The following is a 19,641-nucleotide window of genomic DNA, read 5'->3' as shown; positions in this document are numbered from 1 at the left end:
TAAAATGAAATATGTTGGGAGTGATACCTCATGAGCTTTGTATTTGAGGTGGAGAGTATGGAGAGATGTAAACGAGAAAAGAAAATGTAAGAGAATTGAAAGGTGAAGGGACAGATTAGGGGAATGAAAAGATGAAATGAGGGTAGAGAACATAGTGAATCAGCTTGACAAGGCATTTTCTGCTTGATGGTCATTACCATCTCTCCTTTTATTTTTGGATAATTCGTCCTTTTTCCCCATTTTTCTTCTTTTTTTCCCTGCTATTTTGTTTTCTTGTTACCTGTATTTGCGTACTACTATATTCCCCTAATCTTTTACACCCTACTCTGTGGCTTTGCTTCAGTTTTTTTTGTTTTACATCTGTTCCCTTTTCTTGATATTTTTCTCTTATTATTATTATTATTATTATTATTATTATTATTATTATTATTATTATTATTATTATTATTATTATTATTATTATTATTATTATTATTGTTCGTTCTGGGGTGTTTTTTTTTTTCCACTATTATTACGAGTGATGCGAAGACTTTGGGTGTGTGTGTCTGTGCATTTTTCTCCACGCTTTTTTGTTCTCTTTTATTCTTGTGTGCATGTATGTATATGTGTATATGTGTTTGTTTCTTTTTTTTTCCATCTCCAGACCTTGTTATATCGGTACGTATATATTAGGTGGATTACACTATGCTCTCAATACTGAAGAAAACAAGGGAACTAAGGAGAGTTGTGGAAGAAAAATTTCCTGATGTACAAAGAACCCGTTTTGCTTTCACAGGGTCAATACATGATGTCAAGAACGGAAGAAAAAAATCGTTTAAAAGAAGAAAAGAAGCAAAAAAAAAAAAAACATTAAAACGAAAAGAAAAAAAAACACTTGTTATTATTGGAGAGTAATATTGAGGCGTAGAATAAATCTTACTTTATTTGCTGATGGTGATGTTTGTTTGTTTTATTTTTATTCCTGAATTGATGATCACTCTTATTTTTGCTGCTGTTGTTGCTGTTGTTATTACTAATGAGACAAACTGTAGGACAGTACTGCTACACTCAGAACAGGAGAAGTCGAGGCGAAAAAAATATCATTAAGAAGCACTACCACATAAAGTGGAATCGTCATTGAAGTTACAGAAAAAGAAAAGTGGGTAGAAGTATTGGTGCTCAAAGTACACGTAACGTACATATTCATGGGTATATATTTTTACCCTGAATAAATTAACCACAAAAAACAACAACAACAGTGAAAAAGAAATAAAAAGAATTTTACATTCCCTGACATTTATTTAATTTATTTATTTTTTATTTATTTTTCTTACTGGGGCCCTAAAATACTCTATATGTACGTGTAACACCTGAATCTGTCGTATCAAGGTGTCCACTACGATATGTTAATATATATAATATTATATATATATATATATATAATATAGGTATGCGTTCACATGTACACTCTCGAACACAGAAAGACTGATCTCTCAGTTACTGCACACATCACCCCAGGCTAAGAAACAATAGAATTAATGTGGAGCTACGGAAATGTGCCAGTTGAAATAATGATAAGAATAAAAAAAAAATAGGCGGAGATAAATAAGGGTGCAAAAAAAAAAAAGACTGAAATTATCTTGTTGTTTGGGTTTGCTATTCGCAATACCTTTTGTTTCCATTATTCCATCCGCTTTAACTTCTACAGCTGGCGTTACGGTTTTCTGTCTTTACGTTCCCTTATTCAATTTTAGGCCCTCTTCGGATGCCTCTAGTGTTATTTTGTTGTTGTTTGTTTTTGTTTTTTATTTATGTGTTTTTTTCTTGTTGTTTTGCGCTTCTTTTAACCAACAGATCGAACTTCCTTTTTTTCTTTTGTTTTTTTTTTTTGTTTTGTGTTATTCCCCCCATTAAAAAAAAAAATAAACCGCTCCCCTTTATTTTCCTTTTCAATCCTTCGCCCTTCTTTTTGGAGCAGCGACTGCTGTTTGCTTTACTTTTCGATGTCCTCTCGGTGTTTAATTGTTCCCCCTCTTCTTACTGACACACTCGCTGGAGAGAAGGGGCAGAGAGAAGATAACAGAAGGGGAAAGCAAAAATATAAAGAAAAAAAATAATTGAGATAAAAGAATGACCGGCTAAATGGTCCTTTTTTTTCTCATTTTGGAGTGTATCAAGTAGATAGATAGAGTGAATAGGAGGGATGTCGTATGTGTGAAAAGGTGTAATAATATGTGAGCGAGTAGGGAAATAATCCTGGGAGTGTCTTTCATATTTATTTGCTTATGGTTATAACTACGAAGGACTAATCCGTTTTTAAGAGAAAATAAATAAAAGAAAAAAAAAGTGGAATGAAGTGTTCCCAATGGGCAGCTAAAGTACCACACACACACACACACACTTGGGTACACAGAGACATATTTATTTAAAATACCGTATTACTTCTTTTTTCTTTGTGTGTATCTACATGCGTGCATATCTCCCTCTCTGACTATTTATATGCTTGTCTCTTTTACTTTTTCCATCACGCCCCTCTCTCATTCTCTTTTTTTTTGTTCTTGTCAAAACTCCCTTCCCTGTGTTTGCATATGTATTTCTTTCGTTCTATATTTCTATATCTATGTCTATTTATATCTATATCTATATTTCTCCTATCTGCGTTGCATATTTTAGGTTCAAAGCTAGGTGCGCACATCACAGGACATCTCTCCTGACTCTCTCTCTCTCTCTTTTTGTGTGTGTCTGTCTCTCTGTATCTGTGATCTAAACACAATAAAGAGTTTATTATGACTCACGACGAGATGATCGAAATGCCGTCGGCCGTACTCGCCCGCTGCCCACCGTCACTCGCGTTGCCAACCGCAGACCCGAACGCTTTAGCAGTAGAGGCAATGATGCGCTTTGTAGGCGCACACTTTGTAAAGCACGACGCTTCACTCCCTGTTGCATGTGAAATACAAAGAACCGTTAATAGCAAGAATGGTAAGAAGAATGCATCATGGCATAGTAAAGCCAATAAGGAACGACATGAAGGTTGTATGGCGTGCCTTAATTTTATTGAAAGTAATACACACCTTGACGCAGAGGTGGTACCAAGTGATCAGCAACCATTGTTGCTTTGTGTAAAGGTACTAGCACTAAAGTCACTATTTCCAGCATTTGTGTACATTACACATATGGATGATGGACTGTTTAAGAGCGCAATTCAAAAATCTGTTGTACCCAAAGTAGCCACCACATGGCAGCGATTACGTGGGACGTATCGCAACGACGTACTGAAGGATAACGCCTGCTGTGGACCCTGCAGTAGTGTAGAAGAAGCAGTGAAGGAAATAGAAAGTGGTCTTCGGGCGTTGGAATCATTACACGTGGCACATGCAAAGTCGGCGGGAACATTTCTTTTGGGAACCGAACGGCCGTGCAGTGCGGATGCTGTGGCGTATGCGGCGGCATCATCGTTTCTGCATGCGGACTTTGCTGGCCATCATGCATCTAATGTTATTTTGGAGGCCCAACATCGATTGAGGGAGGAGTGTCCTGTACTGCTCAAGTACGTGGAAAAACTGCGGATGTTATACTTTGAGGAGTATAGTGCTTTTTATGCGCTTCGACCAACGGAGTCATGGAACCAGGGAATGACGGCGGGTATGCAATCACCACGGGACGATTTGTATCGTCGAGGTCGTTGGATGACTATTACATGCACAGTTGGTTTTACCTTGATGTACTTTGTTCTCACGAATGCCAAACTTATCTTGCTTTTACTAGAGGAATTGTCGGAAGAGGAGGAGGAGGAAGAGGAGGGAGGAAAGGGTAATGAAGGAGGTCAACATGAGGAGAATGAAAGACGGATTAAATAAAAGGAAGGCTGAAAATAGACTGTGATGGGGGGATACTGTCTCTATGTCCGTATCTTTGCATCTTCTTCTTATGTTGATATATCATAACGGAAACAACAACAAAAAAAAAAACGAAACAAAAGAAGAAACATGACATTCAGAACAAGCAATAAAGTAGAATTTCTCGTTCATTAATTCCAGAAACATGTTTACCTTCCCTTTTACTTTTTTTTTCTTTGGTGTAGATTTCTTCCTTTTTTTTTCTTGAATTTCTTTGTTTCTTTTTATCATTATTTTATTCTTATAAAAAAAATATTTTATCTCTCTTTTGTCTTTGTTTTCCTTGTTGGTAAACATTATATGTAATAATTTTAGTTAGGAAGTTCTCTTGCTCAAGGTCAAGCAGGTCGAACGTAGCATCTATATATAAATAAATATATATTTATATTTATATTTATATAGGTACTTCTTCTTATCTGTCTGTAAAAGTAAAAAAAGAAAAAGAAAAAATGCAGGGTAGCTGGTCGATTCTGAAGAAGAACTGCTCAAACTTTTTCCCTGGTCTTGCAGTGTTTGCCAGACAAACGCAGGAGGCACTCGATATTTGGCTTCGTATCTACAATCGTCAGCTCCAATATGGACCAGTGGACTTTGTGGAGCAAAGCGAAACATACTCGCCTGACTACCACAAGCGCTTTCACTCACAGGACAAGAACATGTGGGTTGATATGGAGCTTAGTAAGGAAGTCTCTCAGAAGGAACTGGCAAAACTCATGACATACAAATTGGATATGTGGCGTATGGTTCACTGCACTGGTTCTACATTGCTGATTGGCGGCTACGCACTTCCTCTCGCACTTTTCTGGCTTTCAAATGATACATGGGTGCCATCGTCTTTTAATCGCACACCGGAGGAATTAAAGGCATGGCGACAGGCGCAGGATTTGTACCGTTACCGCAGTGCTCCTTCGTATCTTACAGACACCAAGTGGTTCTTTGACTTCCATGCCTATCCATGGAATGAGACACAGGAACGTGCATGGGATGATCTTTTTGAAAAGAATGATGTTTGGCGTGATCCCAAGGTGGTTCGTCCGGCTGCAGAAATGTATGATGGTTTCATTAAATTTGAACTCATTCGACGAAAGTCACTTCGTCACCTTTCCCGAAGCATGAATATTCCAACTTTCCCAATGCTTACACGTTTGTGTAATGGTACACGGGTGCGTGACTACTGGAATCTTGCATGGAATGAGGATTATATGGTTATTACCCAGAAATTACACGAAAAGATGACGGATGAGGAACTGTACGACTTTGCATGGAGACGTTTTCTTGCCCCATATGATAAGAATCTCTCACGCGAAGAAGTAATGAAACGCGTGGAGGATTACTTCACCTTCCTTGGTCCTGGGTTTGTTGAGAAAGGCAAGGCACCTAATCTTGTTATTCTAACAAACTACGTGCTTGGGTACTATAATGATCCCGCATTCCTCGAGGAGGATATTGCTGAACTTGACAAGAATGATTATGATCACCTTGCCAGTTGGGGCAAAGACGCGTTCCTGCGTCGTCTTGAGTTTGAGAATGGTCCACTGCGTGATCAGGTGGAGGCACACACGCAGAAGTTGCTGGCAGAACGTGCTGCAGTTGCAAAGGAACAAGAAACATCAAAGAAGGCTGCGTAGGACTAGACTGAAAATGGATAGATGAAACATGCCGAGATAAAGACGTATGTGTATTGGAACGTCTGTCTGCTGGAGTTCGTCTGTGCTTCTATGAGAATAAAGAAAGAAAAAAAAAGAGAAAAAGGAAGGAAGCAAAGAAGTAATATGAAAAAATGTGTGTACAGGTGAGAAGTGGTGTGTTAGTAGAAAGAAAAAAAAGGAAACAGAGAAGGGGGTAAAAAAAAAAAACATAGTTTGAAGATAGCGCCTTTTTTTTTCTGTCGTTTCTTATTCATGGTTAGTGGAAGGAAGGGGTTTTTAGGTGAAAAAAGTTCTGCTGTTTGTGTTCTTCTGTTATGTTGTGTTTTTTGTTTTTCTTCTTCGCCTTTTCTTCTTTCCCGTTGTGGGGATTGAGGAAGAAGTAATGATTGATACGTATAAGAGTCGGCTATAGGAGAATTCAATTTTCTTCCGTTAGTGGAAGGACACAGCAGGAGATTTTTTTTCTTCTAACATCTGAGGAATGTTGTTGTTCGCTTTAAAATCCCTGTGGAGAAATTCTGTGCTAGTATTATTCTTTTTTTTCCCCATTCTATTCTTTAAAGACACTTATTCTTACTGTTTCATTACTGTTATTGTTTGCTTCCTTTCTTCTATTCTTCTATTCTTTTTTTTATTTTTCTTGGTCTCTTGGAATGCGTATTTGTTGAGAGAGAGTTTACCGCTGAAAAGGCGTCAGTAAGAAGTTGAGAAGGTAGAATATATACGCACAGACACAGTCTCACACACCTACAAGAGGAAGGAAAGAAAGAAGAAAGAAAAAACAAATACAAGCACAGCCGAAGGGGTAAAGGGAAGAGAATAAAAAAGTTCTACTTTATTGCCTTTTCGGTTCTCTTTTTCGTGTGTTTTTTTCCCATTTAAACTTACTATTCATTCTCATATATTGAAGAATGGGTTGTTGCTGTTGTGGTGTGCGAACGAGAAGGGACGAACCCGAGACGTATGAGAAAAGTCGCAGTTGCACAGATGTCATCTTTGCCCTTTTGTTTATTGTCATGTGGGGTTGTTTTATAGCCCTCGGTGTGATTGCATTCGAGAATGGTGATATGAAGAGTCTTGCATACGGGCACGATTATCTCGGTCGTTACTGTGGTGTGGGTGAGGCACCGCCGGGTTTTGCAGATCATATTCCAGAAAATGCACCGTTTCAAAGCAAAAAGTGGGAAGATAACAAATATGTCTGGTATCCAATACCGCTAATAACGGATTCTTCTGTGCTAGGCCACATCAGCAGATATTTAAACCTTGGCGTTTGCGTGCAAACATGTCCTCTAACAGATGTGGATGCATTGGTTGCTTTATCTAAGAAAGAAGTACCTGTAGATCCCAATTTGTTAAATAAGATTCGTGTATATGCGTATGGTACAACATCTGTGAATGGGGCTCCGGTACAAGCAGCTTCTGAAATATATGCATTATACGACTCATCTGGAATGATTCGAAAGTGTCTTCCACAACTTCAACAGCCAAAGGAAGTGCAGGAATTAATTTCTAATCCTTTTTTGCAGAGAGCATACACTTTCGCCATGCAAGGGGCACATGAAATACAAAACAGTTGGCGTGTCTTCCTTATTGAAGCTGCTATATGTATTGTATTGTGCTTCGTTTTTATTTTATTAATGCGTTGCATGGTTGATGTACTTGTGTGGCTTACTATTTTTTGCTTATTCTTCGTATTGGCTGGTAGTGGTGGAGTCTGTTTTTTCATCTATCACACTAAAGGAAAAAGTGATTTTTTGCCAGTATCGGGGGTAGCAGATTACGCAACGCTATTTCTTGTTATGGCAATTGTGCTATGGGTTCTGTCACTTGTGTATATGTTTATCGTTCTAGCACTGTGCTCTAAAGTACGTCTTGTATGTGCTGTAATTAAGATTTCCAGTCGTGTATTAGCATCTGTGCCTTCATTGATTTTTCTCCCAGTTGTGACTGGTATATTAATGCTTGGAGTACTTGCCTGGTCTCTGACTATTGCCATGTCTTTGTATAGTGCCAAGAAGAGTGGTAAAGCACTTTCACTTGTGCCTGTTACAAATGCCCTTCAGTTCGATAATTCCACTGTAGTGGAGTTTAACAATACCAAATTTTATTCTGTTGCATCCCGCGTATTAGAGAGTAATCATATCTATCAATATATGGCTCTTGCAGATCTCTTTGGATTTCTATGGACGATGGGATTTCTCAGTTCCTTTTCATTCACTGTCATTGCATTCGTTGCAGTCTTCTGGTACTTTTCAAGTTTAAATAGCAGTGAAAAGAGGGTACCAGCCTTTGGTGTATGTCGCGCTATATGCTGGACACTTGTATACCACAGTGGCACTATAGCTTTGGGATCTCTTATTATTGCCATTGTACAAACCATTCGTTTTCTTCTTTCCTACTTTGCCAAGAAGGCAAAAGTGGCGGTAGGGGAGAATCAATTGTTTAAGTGTATATACTGTTGTCTACAGTGTTTTTTGGCTTGTTTTGAGCGTGTGCTTTCTGTGATTAATAAAAATGCGTATGTGATGATGTGTCTCACTTCTAGGTGCTTCTGCATTTCCGCCTGTAATGCGGTTTCGCTTATTATAAGTTACGCCGTGGAGCTTCTTTTCCTCAGCTGGTTAATGGAGGTGATTTTTTTCTTTGGAAAACTCTTCGTGATTGGCTGTTGTTGTCTCTCCGCCTATTTTCTCTGTGGTGTGGCGAGTCTCGCCCCGGAGGTGGAAGTGAGGTTTATGCCAATTCTCGTCGTTGGGGTGATGACGTACTTTATGTGCACCGGCTTCTTTAATGTGTACAACTCCGCGGCGGACGCACTGCTGGTGTGTTACTGTTATGATCGTAAAGTGAATGACGCCAAGGGACTTTATTACGTCCCGCATGAGTTGGAGCATCAAATTAAGGATTACTCACAACGGGCGAAACTACGGAAGTTTAACGAAATGCAGATGGCAGCACATCATTCAGATTGATTCACAAGTGAAGTGAAGTGGAGTCGTACAAGAGAGAAAGGAAGAAGAAAGTGATGTTACACTGTAGTAACTCTCAGAAGAGAAAAAAAGGGGTTAAAAAATATCTATCTTTCTACAAAAAAGTAAATAATATACACGAACACATATATACAAAGCAATAAAGACCATCAAATCTAAAATGAAATGTCTATATATCTTTTATGCTTGCCAACCCAACAACAAAAAAAAAAGGAATAGGACTAGAAGGAAACGGGTTCTGGTGAACAGATTGTATTGGAAACGGGGATGAAAAGGTAAATAATAGGAACTGTTTTATAACAAGAAGCAAAGTAGTCGAAGGAAATACTTATCTGCTAAATGGAAAAAAGAAAAATAAAAAGGAACATTTGACCGGCATCATCATCATCATAATCATCAATAGTAACAAGTAGTAATAGAAACAGTACTCAAAAAAGGAATCAAAATCAACAGAACGACACACCACAAGAGCGACAAAAATGAAAAAGATGTAAACAAATGATAAGATGATCTCTATTTTAGATGGACAAGACGACAGTGTTGTTATTGTTGGATACTTTTTGGCGTGGAAGAATTATGATAGTGGTTTGAAAACGATGTTTATTCTCTTTTTCTTCTTCTTTTGAGTGTGTGTATATAAATAATATCTAAATCCTATTTTTATGCAATGCTTCTTTGATGGTAGTGATAATGATGATGCTGTTGTTGTTGTTGTTTTTTTTGTTTTGTTTTGTTCCACCCTTGCAAACCAAAGAACTATACACAATGTGAAGTACAGCTTATCTTTTTTTTGTTTTTAAAGAGAAACAATCCTTTATACAACAAGAGGAGTGAAGTTGTGCTTACCGGTACGTCTACTAATAGACAGATGTATAGAAAAAGAAAGAAAGGGCGCATGTGTGTATGTGTGTGTGGGCTAGCTTTCCTTTAAGGATGCTGCGAATATATATATATATATATTTGCACGTATACCTCTATATGGGGACGTTGAGTTTATTCAACACATAAACTACGAATGATTTTATAGAAGATTTAAAGCAAGAAAGAGGTATACTGAGAAAGAGAAAAAAAAATAAAGAATATATACTCCTATATTGCAATAGAAGCTCGGCATATCTACTTGCACAATTAGGGGTATTATAAAATTGGGGCAAATAAAACAATATGTATACACTGGGATTTATGTTCAAAATATATCTCATGTACGTATTTCCTTATCCAAATTTATATGATTCGTACTCTTTTCTTTTGTTAATGTTTTTTTTTTTTAATCGACCTTTGTCGTTCTTTTTTCTTTTTACCGGAGACTATCTTTTTGCGCTTGTTTTTCTTTATATTGCATACTTGTCTTGTGAGACCTCTTTTCTGGTTTCATTAGTTGAGTACTAATTCCATTCATTTTTTTGAAGTATAAACAACTATATATATATATATATATATATAAGGGAAGAAACTAGGAGGTTCAAGGAATTATTTTTCTTCTTTCTTCTTATTCTCCTACTATGCTCTTCAGTAGCCTTTGGAATTGCTCTTTCTGTCGCACTCTATAATTTGGTGATTTTACTTCACATTCTACTGTTGGTGCGCAGATTTATGTTTGGAGGAATATTCTGCCGATATGCGTGTGCGTTTCTCTTTTTGTTGGGTTGGCATACTCTGGTTTTGTTTCTTCTTTTTCTTTTTTTTACTTTTTTCTTTCCAATGACCACCATATACATTTTTTTTTTGTTAAATGATTATAACTACAGTTTTGACTACTGTTGGCACATGGAAGGACGTATATCCTTCTCTTTCTGTATTGACTATGTTGTATTTGCTCTTTTTATTTCCCATTCACTCAATTTGGATTGTGTTTCCTTTTTTTTCCCCTTCATATCATAGTGATATATTAAGTCTTTATTTTTAAGAAGAGAGAAATAAAAAGAAAAAGAATAGTTAAGAGGAAAAAAGATTTTTTTAAAGCGAAAATACCAAACACATTCTCAACGGTTCATATTAACAAGAAAGCAATTGACCAGAAGAAGAAAAAGAAAAAAAAATACAATAAACAACAATAATCAACAAGAACAAGAACAGACAATAACAAAGAGAGAAAGTACAGCAATGAGCAGTGGACTTGCCGACTTTGACGGAGATGACGTGAAGGCACCCATTGTGTCTGCGCAGCCACACATTGGTGTTGGCATGGGCACCCACAGTGCAGTCGCGCTTGGCGGCTTTCAGGACTTCTGTCTGAAGAGCGAACTCGCCAACGCCATTCGCGAGAACGGCTTTGAGCACCCGAGCGAGGTGCAGCACCAGGCACTGCCGCAGGCGATGCTCGGCGCCGACATTCTCGTGCAGGCCAAGTCCGGCATGGGCAAGACGGCGGTGTTTGTCTTTGCGCTGCTCGAGCAGATTGAGAAGGTGGCGGACGGACAGAAGCCGCACTGCCAGGCCATTGTCGTCGTGCACGCCCGCGAGTTGGCGTACCAGATCGAGCAGGAGTTCAAGCGCTTCAACAAGTACCTCCCGCACTGCACCACCGGCGTCTACTTTGGCGGCATCCCAGAGGACGAGAATGTGCGGCAGCTGAAGAAGGAAGTGCCGGCCATCGTCGTCGCCACCCCGGGCCGCCTTGCCGCCCTCATTCAACGCAAAGCCCTCGATGTCTCGCGGGTGAAGTGGTTCGTCGTGGATGAGTTTGACAGATGTCTGGAGGATGTGAAGATGCGCCGGGATGTACAGACGGTGTTTCTCAAGACACCAAAGGAGAAGCAGGTGATGATGTTCTCCGCCACCATGACAGAGGATCTGCGTAATGTGGCCAAGAAGTTTATGACAAACCCAACGGAGATTTACGTTGATCAACGGGCAAAGTTGACACTGCACGGACTGGCACAGTTCTACATGAATGTCACAGAGGCACAGAAGCTGCGGAAACTCTGCGATATTCTGGATGCGGTGGAATTTAATCAAGCCATCATCTTTACCTCATCCGTGGAACGCTGCGAGGCATTGAGTCGTCAACTGCAGTCACTCAAGTTTCCTGCCATGGCGATTCACTCCCACATGGATCAACAAGAGCGTCTCCGCGTGTATGAAAGCTGCAAAACAAACCACACCCGTATTATTGTCGCAACAGACCTCTTTGGCCGAGGTGTTGATATTGATCGTATCAATCTTGTTGTACAGTTTGATATGGCATCAGACGCAGACTCTTATCTGCATCGCGTGGGTCGAGCCGGTCGTTTTGGTACGAAGGGACTCACCGTGGCGTTTCTCACCGAAGAGGAGAAGGAGATTAAGCGTGAAAACCGCAAATACACCGATCATGGCGTAATGAAGGAGGTACAAGAGCGGTTCGAAATGCAGGTGCAGGAGTTAACAGACATCAGCACACAACTTAACCAGAGTCAGTACATGAACCAGTAGACAATAGGCAAGGAAACTGGGAGGGAGAGAAAGAAAGAGAGGATACAATATTGAAAGCGGAGAAATAAGAGGTATATATATATATATTTGGTGGGGTATATGTGAATATGGGCACACCTGCCAAAGGAGGGAGAAGAGGTGAGACAAGGAAGAAAAAGAAAAATAGCTGAGATAGCGATAGAATAGAAACAAAACAAAAAAAAAACAGGAAATACACTGAAGATTAGAAAAAGAAAAAATGCACCATGAGGAAATAAAACATGTATTGGCCTGTTTTTTTTTTTTCGATCCTCTATTTATCTATCTATTTTTTTTTTAATCTATCTTAAACCCCACTTCTTTTATTGCTCCGTTTTTATTATTATCATTATTATATTTTTTTTGTACTCTCATTCATTCCTTCCTTCTATTGCTTGCTTTGTATTTTTTCTCCGTGTCCATTTGTGTTGGTTTATTTCTCACATGATTTACCTCCATACTGCTGCAGGCATTAAACATATGGTGCAGAGACAAGGTCAAAAAAAAAAAGGATATATTTAAAGAAGAAACCTGAAATGGAGTTGGGCGAAGTGAGGGCAACATACACAGAGAAGGAGAGAAAGAGAAAGATAGGGAGGAAAAAAAAGGAGGGGGAGAGAGCGAGTGAGTGAATGAGAAAGAGAGCAAAATAAAAAAAAACATGAAGAGAATGCCTAAGTCTAAAGAAAGCAAGAAAAAAAAGTGAGGATGTGAGAGTATGTGGGGGATGGATAAGGTAATAGAGAAAAACGCGAAAAAAAAATAGGATGTGTATGTGTTTGTATTCTTCTTTGGAAAAGTAAAATACAGCAAGACATTAGGTAACAAATTGAGGGAGTTAATGCGTCTCAGATTCAATTATAGATAATATTACATAACATGCATAATTTACTTTTTGGTATACATGCATCAACACATTTTTTTAAAAAATTTCTCCCTTCAACCGTCCACTCTACTCTCTCCATCCAACTTTGGTTTAAGCCAATGAAGAAGAAGAAATAAAGAATTCTCAGATGATTTTGATAAATTATTATCTACTTTCGTTTTTCCTGTCTATATATATATATAAGAGTGAAGCACAGGCCGACTGTTATTACTTATAAAAGAAGGAAAGGAAGGTAATTTAGTAGATGTTAGGAAAGGGGTGGAGGGAAATTTGGTTAATAGCGCCCAAAGCAGAGGAAAGCACACCCCACCATATTTGTAATCCTCTTTATCAATATCATCACCTCTCTCTCTCTCTGTTGATCTATGTGAGAAGTCGAGCCCTGTTCGACACCTTTTAAATTTGTTTTTTTTTTTTTTCTTGTCTGCAGCGTCTCCCTTTTTTTTCCCCTTTATTCCCCTTAATATTGGACCAACCGTGGAAATAGCAAAGCTTCTACGTTTTGTTGGCTTTCTTTAAAAATAAAAGAACTGTATTTGTTTTTCTTCTCCTTTTGTATCTTTTTATGTTTCTCCTCTTTGTTTTGTTTTGGTACACACTTCTCTTGCTGTTCTTACGTTAAACTGTTTCGTATTTCAGAGGGGTGTTGTATTTGACAGTTACATCTCTTCTCGTTGAGATATTTGGAAGGAAGAAACAAGGAGAGTGGATAGATTTTATCAATAGAAAAGGGAGTCACTGTGAGAGCGATAAAGCTGTTCAAATTAGAAAGACATCTCGGTAATTATTATTACTATTTCGAAAGAAAAAAAGAGGGGGGAGTGGGGAGAGGAAATCAAATAAGTTAGACTCTTTAGACACCGATGCACATTTACGGTAGAGACCAGCAAGCTTTCAGGTTACGTCGCTCATATGGGGAGAAGTTTTTGCTTCATTGTTTCACATTTGTTAGCTGTGTGCAAGTTGCATGTTTTCTACTTGCCATTATTCGTACCTCCAACTCTGTTAGAAATTCAATGGAGAACAATTTTTTCTTTAGCAGCAAACTAGAATTAAAACCGATTTATTTCAACGATTGTTGCGGTGTAACAATAAGTTATCCCAGGGCATTCTTCAGCAATGTAACTTTTCATTTGGATCCATTGAATGTAACCTATCTTGTAAGTCGATGTGCTACTAATATACGGATGCTCTTTACATGTGTCGCATTACATTTAGTTATATGCGTAATAAATCGTTCAAGTGTATGGGTGGGTGTTAGAGATGTACGCTACCATTTTGTTGTACTTCGTAAAGATCTTTTTACGGTGTGGGAGGTATTTCTTATGGTTGTTTCGTTTATCTTGTTGTGGGGTGTGAATTCGGAGAACCAACTCTTGGCGCGCTATCTAAGAACTTGTAGAGCTCCAGCAGCCGGTACATTTAGTCACATCATGCCATACGCAGAGCTATACGTTTCTCTCTTTTTATCACTGACTATTTGGGTAATAAATGCCATTGCAGGAGTCTTTGTAAGATGTAAGAAAAACCCACGAGATAAGTTGATTAAGGAGGAGAAAGCACAACGAGAACTGCTTAATCAAATGAATGAGCACAACCCAGAGAAGGATGATCATAACAGCCGTGAACATCCTCTAAACAATACTATAGGGAATCACGGAGGCGATCCCGTGATCGCATCTGCGGCTACTCACGGAATGTCGATTTTAGATCCAAATCTTCAGCCAAAAGATTCGGCTTTTGGGGGTGGCACTAATACTCAAACGGCATCCCATAATGCTGCTGCGGTTGCGGCTCCGCCTTCTTCCCTTTCATTTGGACCGAGTGTTAGTCATCCACAAACACCAACCACAGTGGGGCTTGAGCCCCGTGGGTTTTCTACTGTAGATAGTGCAGCTGATCTCGCTGGGAATATGTCGTGGAGAAGTCGTGATTTGACAGATCGCGTGGTTTCCCCATTAGCCGTTGTGCCTGTAGTGGGAATAGGAACAGGAACAGGCACGTCATCATCGCAGTTTCATCCACCACCTCCACCAGCATCGTCAAATGCGAGAAGAGGCGGGCAGTACGATGGTGCAACAGACGATACTGTAGAGTTATAGTCAAGATCTTTACGCACGTAGATTTTTTTTTCGGGGCTTTGATTTTTTTTGTTTGTTTTGTTTCTTTCTGTTGCTGTTATTATTGTTATTGGTGCCACCCTCAAGAGGGATTATGTTGAAGAGTACATCTGCATCACGGTTTTTGTTATTATCATTCTCGTTCTTACCTGCGAAACAAAAAAAAAACAAAACGAACCAAAAGGGGAGCATAGAAAAGAAGAAGAGAAAAATTAACAACGCCGAAACCTTAAATTACCCCCGTGTTACTGCTGTTCCCAGACAGTGCAAAGGAAGTGACCCAACAAATGTACGGAAATAAATGAAATGGACTTGCCAAATTGAGAAATATGGTGAGAGCATCACCAGTTAGATTTCTCTAGGATGCCATACATTGACGCCTTTTTTTTTCCTTCTTGTTCCTGTAATTTTTTTCATAAAACGAGATGGGAAATATATATATATATATATTTATATTTATATTATTTGCCTTCTTGGATGTCTGAATATATCTTTCCATATGTACTATGCACTGCTACTATTTTTTTGTTTTCTTTTATTCTTGTAGGACACGAGAGCAAGCGAAGGAAAAAGGAAAAATGGCCGCCCCACAGGAATACGCGCGTGTGCACTCCGTCGACTTGACGCTGCAGCATGAAAAGGCGTACCAGCGTCAGACGGCAGTTAATGAGAACAGCCACAAGCCGTCAAAGAAGCACGTGAACATGAGCGGCCACATCCGCTACTCCAAAAAGATTGGTCTCGGCTTCAAGACACCCAAGGCTGCTGTCAACGGCAAGTACATTGACCGCAAGTGCCCATTCACCAGCAACGTGTCCATCCGTGGCCGCATCCTGCGCGGTGTGGTGCACTCCACCAAGATGAAGCGCTCCATCGTGATTCGCCGCAACTATCTGCACTTCATCAGCAAGTACCAGCGTTACCAGAAGCGTCACCGCAGTCTGACGGTGCACTGCAGTCCCTGCTTTGACCCAAAGCCCGGTGATGAGGTGGTGGTTGGCCAGTGCCGCCCACTGAGCAAGACCATTCGCTACAACGTGCTGGAGGTGGTCACCAAGTCTGCTGCCGATAAGCTTGGTAAGAAGTTTGCCAAGAACTAGTTGGAGTAGTCTTGGAGTCTATTCGCTGTCATTGTCCATGGGAACGATAAGGGCAAACTCAGAAGGTGAAACATGAAATTAGAGTACCCCCTCTATCGTTACTTTGTTCATTTATTGATTTGTTCTTTTTGTTCTTAATTTCCTCCTATTTTTCGGTTATTTTGTCCGTGACCTTTTTTTTGTTTTTGTTCTTGTTACACGCATGACTAACTTTTTTTTTTAGGTTGGACTTTCTGCAAATGAATGTTTCGTTGTTCTTTTTGTTTTTGTTCTTTTTACGGCCTACCTCTTCCATCGGGTGTTTATACCAAAGAACCTCAACTGGTTGTAGTTGTGGGTTGTGTGGTAAATCTGTGTAGGGCATTGCTGTAAGCAAACAAAAAAAAAGTGAGAAAGAAAGAAAAGTAAGGAAGTTGTGTAGAACATCTTAGCAGTTTGTAATGGCTTGGCGTTACGGGGCTGCACCTGGTAATGGTGTCTCAAACAAAAATAACAGTAACGCCTTTTCATTTGGTACGAACCAGGAGAGTTTAGCGGTATCCAATGGTGCAGGGAGTGGAATTTTTAGTAATTCTCCTGGGGCTATATTTAGTGCAGGGGCATTTCTGCGTAGTAATGCTGCTCCTGTTGTAAAACCTAAACCAGAAGAAACGGAAGGAGAGGATGAGGAAGAGTCTATCAATGAGTTGAATTCTAATCAAAAAGCTTGTAATAGTGTTATGGAGCATTCAAAAAGTGACACCAATAGTGTGATGGGAGGTTCGCAAACACAACCTATTTTTGGTCGTGCCCATACTTCAATAAAACCACTAGGAGGTGCTTTCCTGCGTAAAATAGCTCAACAAGGTGATAATTCTGCTGCTAATGCTAATCAGAGAACTGGGGATACAAGTATGAATAAAGTTTCATGGGGGAAGAACTTGGCGAATCTTCAACCACGAAAACTTTTCGATCGCCCTGGAGGACTACCAAGAGATGTTGTAGAGTACGAAGATAAAGATGAGGATGAGGATGGAGAGAGTGGAGATCATGAATTCCTTCGCAACACTAAGGCATTATTTTCAGAGGTAGATCGTGAACTTCTTTCTGATACTTTTGTACCATACGAACATGTTTTACAGATTATTTCTTCTGATGATGGAGCAGAAGCTACTGCTAATGATATTGATGAAAGACTTGTGCCATACTATGAATTACAAGAAGAATTAGATGATTTATTGGGAAAATATATAGAAGCACATCATGATGAATTTAATGAGGCTATTTCAGGATTTTCTGAATTAATATTGGCTGTATCTGGTAGTGATGAGATGTTAGCTCGTTTAAAGCAGCAATTAATTATGGCTACTGCATCTCTTCACAATCGAGCAGAACAGTTACAAGTATTGCGAATGCGAGCTGCAAAAGCTCTTCTTATGACTGAATCACTTAAAGGTTTAGAAGCATCTCTTTCATGTGAGACAGTAGTAAAAAAACTGATTTCTACACATCACTATCTTGCAGCTCTTCGTTTGTTAAAGAAACATAGAGAACGTTTAGAAATGCCAGAGTTTACTGAAATTCGTGCTACGCAGACATTGCGAGATTATGTAAATGGAACGTTAGAAACCCTTCACAATACTATTATTGATGATTTAATGAGTACTGTATTTCGTCAGGGAAAATTAAATGAGGCGGATGCACAGTTGGTAGACCGTATGTTAGCCGATGGTGCATCGGAAAAACCATCTGGTGCGGTGGATGCTCTCGTACGATTATGTGAAGAAGCACAAATACATAGTAGCAGTATGAATAAATCGGGTTTAAATGTTTCAGCTGTTCTGGGAGATATTCACGATGATCCTTCCGATGAAGATATGGTACGAAATTATCTACGTTTTATTCCACTCTGTGTTCGAGCCTTACAGGAACTTGACAAGTTAGATCGCTGCTATGAGGCCTTTTTTTCTCGCGCAGCACGCAATATTGAACAAACTATTGCCCACTTCTTACATCTCTACGGTGTATGGCGACGACGAGCACTAAGTTTAAATAGTGTAGCTGGAAGTTCTGATGCTGCCGCAGTACGGGCTACACGAGTACAAGGAAAAGAACGTGCTTCAACTATAATATCTAGTGATGAGGCTGTTGCAGTTATTCAATCACCAGAATTACGTGCTATGCTTAATGCGCTCTTTGCAGAAATGGAGAAAATTGTACGTAATGCAGATTATCTTATTAGAGTAATTCTTACCGTACACTTTCCCTTTCTTGCTTCCTTTGTAATTCAACCAGGTGGGTTTGATCCAGAGCAAACGTATGAATATTGGGATATCATACACACACCAGTACGTGATCTAAAGGATTTTCATGAAATTGTTGCATCAGCCTTTTCAACAGCACTTTCAATGCGTGAAGGAATTCAACGACAATCAGGAGAAGAAAGTGAACATAGTATTTCTGGTGAGAGTGCTGATATGATTTCACTTAAACGATTAATGGTAAAATTTGATGTAGATGGTACCTTTAAAAGGTTTGAATTATCTGGAGCAAGTGTATGTTTTCAAGATATACGTACTGCTATTGATGTGGCAGGAGAAGCAGTGAAACGAGATTTCCCTGAAGAAGGTGAAGAATTAGGAGCATGTTGTGCTGAAGTAGATAGTCTTATATTAACCTCATTATTACAGTCTTTCCGTCATGATGTAAAGGAAATGTATGAACAATGGGATTTACATGTCCTCTCCTCACAACTTGGCTACTGTATTGAACTTATCTTTCATGTACTTTGTGATGCCAAGGAAGTGGAAGAGGATACTAGTGATGAGGTTGCCCTTAAGGCGTTTCTCAAACATCGCAATCTCGTACGTCGTGTACAGAGAACAGCAGAGATGATGCATAGTGGTAATGTAGACACTTTCTCTTCACTTGAAAAGATGTTATCAGCTCAGGATTCATCCGGAATGCTTACAGTAATGGAACAGACTGGACGTGTTTCTTTTAGTCTGGTTGCGGCTGTTAAATGTGCCCAGCGAGACCTGCGACGATTTAATGAAGGACGAGTACGACAATTTGGTGGAGATGCTGCAGTTGCATTATCAGGAGAAAATATTACTACAAATAGTGGTGATAACCGTGGTGGTTTACTCGTTTTAAAAGAAGCAGCAACATTTAAGAATTGGTTTGTTTTAACACCGATGAATCTTTTAACCTGCTATGAGTGCACACGTCGTTTTTTTCAACGTTGTAATGATCGTGTACCACGTCTTTCAATTGCTTTTCGGAACGAATTAAAAGAATTTTTTCGTCACTTTCTACAAACTACATACATACCAACATTGTTTATGTTTCATGCAAAACAATTAAGACAGTTATGTGCTGAGGTATCGGAAGGTGACGGTTTTACAAATGAGACAGCTAGAAATGAAGAAACGGATAAAACACCAACAACGTTGTCCTCGGCACAACCAACAACCTTGGAGCCGCTTGTACACCACCAAAAGGGACAACAAACTGGAATTAAATGGCCAACAGTTAATGTTCGACAAAGCAACGGCACAACGAGCATTGGTAAAAGTGTCATTGATAATAATAATAATAATAA

The 19,641-nt window shown here is 39.2% G+C and overlaps 7 protein-coding genes across 7 annotated transcripts in view; all 7 read left to right on the top strand.

Annotated features, from left to right (window-relative positions):
* Nucleotides 1–2,765: 2,765 nt before the first annotated feature.
* LSM04_006324 (uncharacterized protein) lies at nucleotides 2,766–3,839 on the top strand (the record flags this gene model as incomplete). The annotated part of the gene is made up of 1 exon (XM_067330092.1): nucleotides 2,766–3,839. One exon carries the CDS (start codon nucleotides 2,766–2,768, stop codon nucleotides 3,837–3,839), a length of 1,074 nt encoding a protein of 357 aa, XP_067191236.1.
* A 488-nt stretch (nucleotides 3,840–4,327) lies between these two features.
* LSM04_004666 (uncharacterized protein) lies at nucleotides 4,328–5,506 on the top strand (the record flags this gene model as incomplete). The annotated part of the gene is made up of 1 exon (XM_067330091.1): nucleotides 4,328–5,506. The coding sequence occupies one exon, from the start codon at nucleotides 4,328–4,330 to the stop codon at nucleotides 5,504–5,506; it is 1,179 nt and encodes a 392-aa protein (XP_067191188.1).
* Nucleotides 5,507–6,438: 932 nt separating this feature from the next.
* Nucleotides 6,439–8,502, top strand: LSM04_003066 (Choline transporter-like; the record flags this gene model as incomplete). Its single annotated transcript, XM_067330089.1, has 1 exon — nucleotides 6,439–8,502. One exon carries the CDS (start codon nucleotides 6,439–6,441, stop codon nucleotides 8,500–8,502), a length of 2,064 nt encoding a protein of 687 aa, XP_067191143.1.
* A 2,121-nt stretch (nucleotides 8,503–10,623) lies between these two features.
* On the top strand, nucleotides 10,624–11,934 carry LSM04_004279 (Helicase; the record flags this gene model as incomplete). The annotated part of the gene is made up of 1 exon (XM_067330088.1): nucleotides 10,624–11,934. The coding sequence occupies one exon, from the start codon at nucleotides 10,624–10,626 to the stop codon at nucleotides 11,932–11,934; it is 1,311 nt and encodes a 436-aa protein (XP_067191168.1).
* A 1,767-nt stretch (nucleotides 11,935–13,701) lies between these two features.
* On the top strand, nucleotides 13,702–14,940 carry LSM04_008770 (uncharacterized protein; the record flags this gene model as incomplete). The annotated part of the gene is made up of 1 exon (XM_067330087.1): nucleotides 13,702–14,940. The coding sequence occupies one exon, from the start codon at nucleotides 13,702–13,704 to the stop codon at nucleotides 14,938–14,940; it is 1,239 nt and encodes a 412-aa protein (XP_067191304.1).
* Nucleotides 14,941–15,536: 596 nt separating this feature from the next.
* Nucleotides 15,537–16,058, top strand: LSM04_007479 (40S ribosomal protein S11; the record flags this gene model as incomplete). The annotated part of the gene is made up of 1 exon (XM_067330086.1): nucleotides 15,537–16,058. One exon carries the CDS (start codon nucleotides 15,537–15,539, stop codon nucleotides 16,056–16,058), a length of 522 nt encoding a protein of 173 aa, XP_067191265.1.
* A 440-nt stretch (nucleotides 16,059–16,498) lies between these two features.
* The window catches only part of LSM04_003333 (Sec8 exocyst complex component specific domain), a gene marked incomplete at both ends in the record, with an annotated part of 4,989 nt that continues 1,846 nt past the window's right edge, over nucleotides 16,499–19,641 (top strand). The window contains one exon of the mRNA XM_067330085.1: nucleotides 16,499–19,641. This exon is cut by the window's right edge and continues 1,846 nt beyond it. Coding sequence (XP_067191150.1) covers nucleotides 16,499–19,641 — 3,143 coding nt within the window.

This window comes from Trypanosoma melophagium, assembly GCF_022059095.1.
Source record: "Trypanosoma melophagium isolate St. Kilda chromosome Unknown ctg24segment1, whole genome shotgun sequence".
NCBI lineage: Eukaryota > Euglenozoa > Kinetoplastea > Trypanosomatida > Trypanosomatidae > Trypanosoma > Trypanosoma melophagium.
The sequence above is the reverse complement of the archived record's forward strand: the minus strand, read 5'-3'. Positions and strand labels throughout refer to the sequence as shown.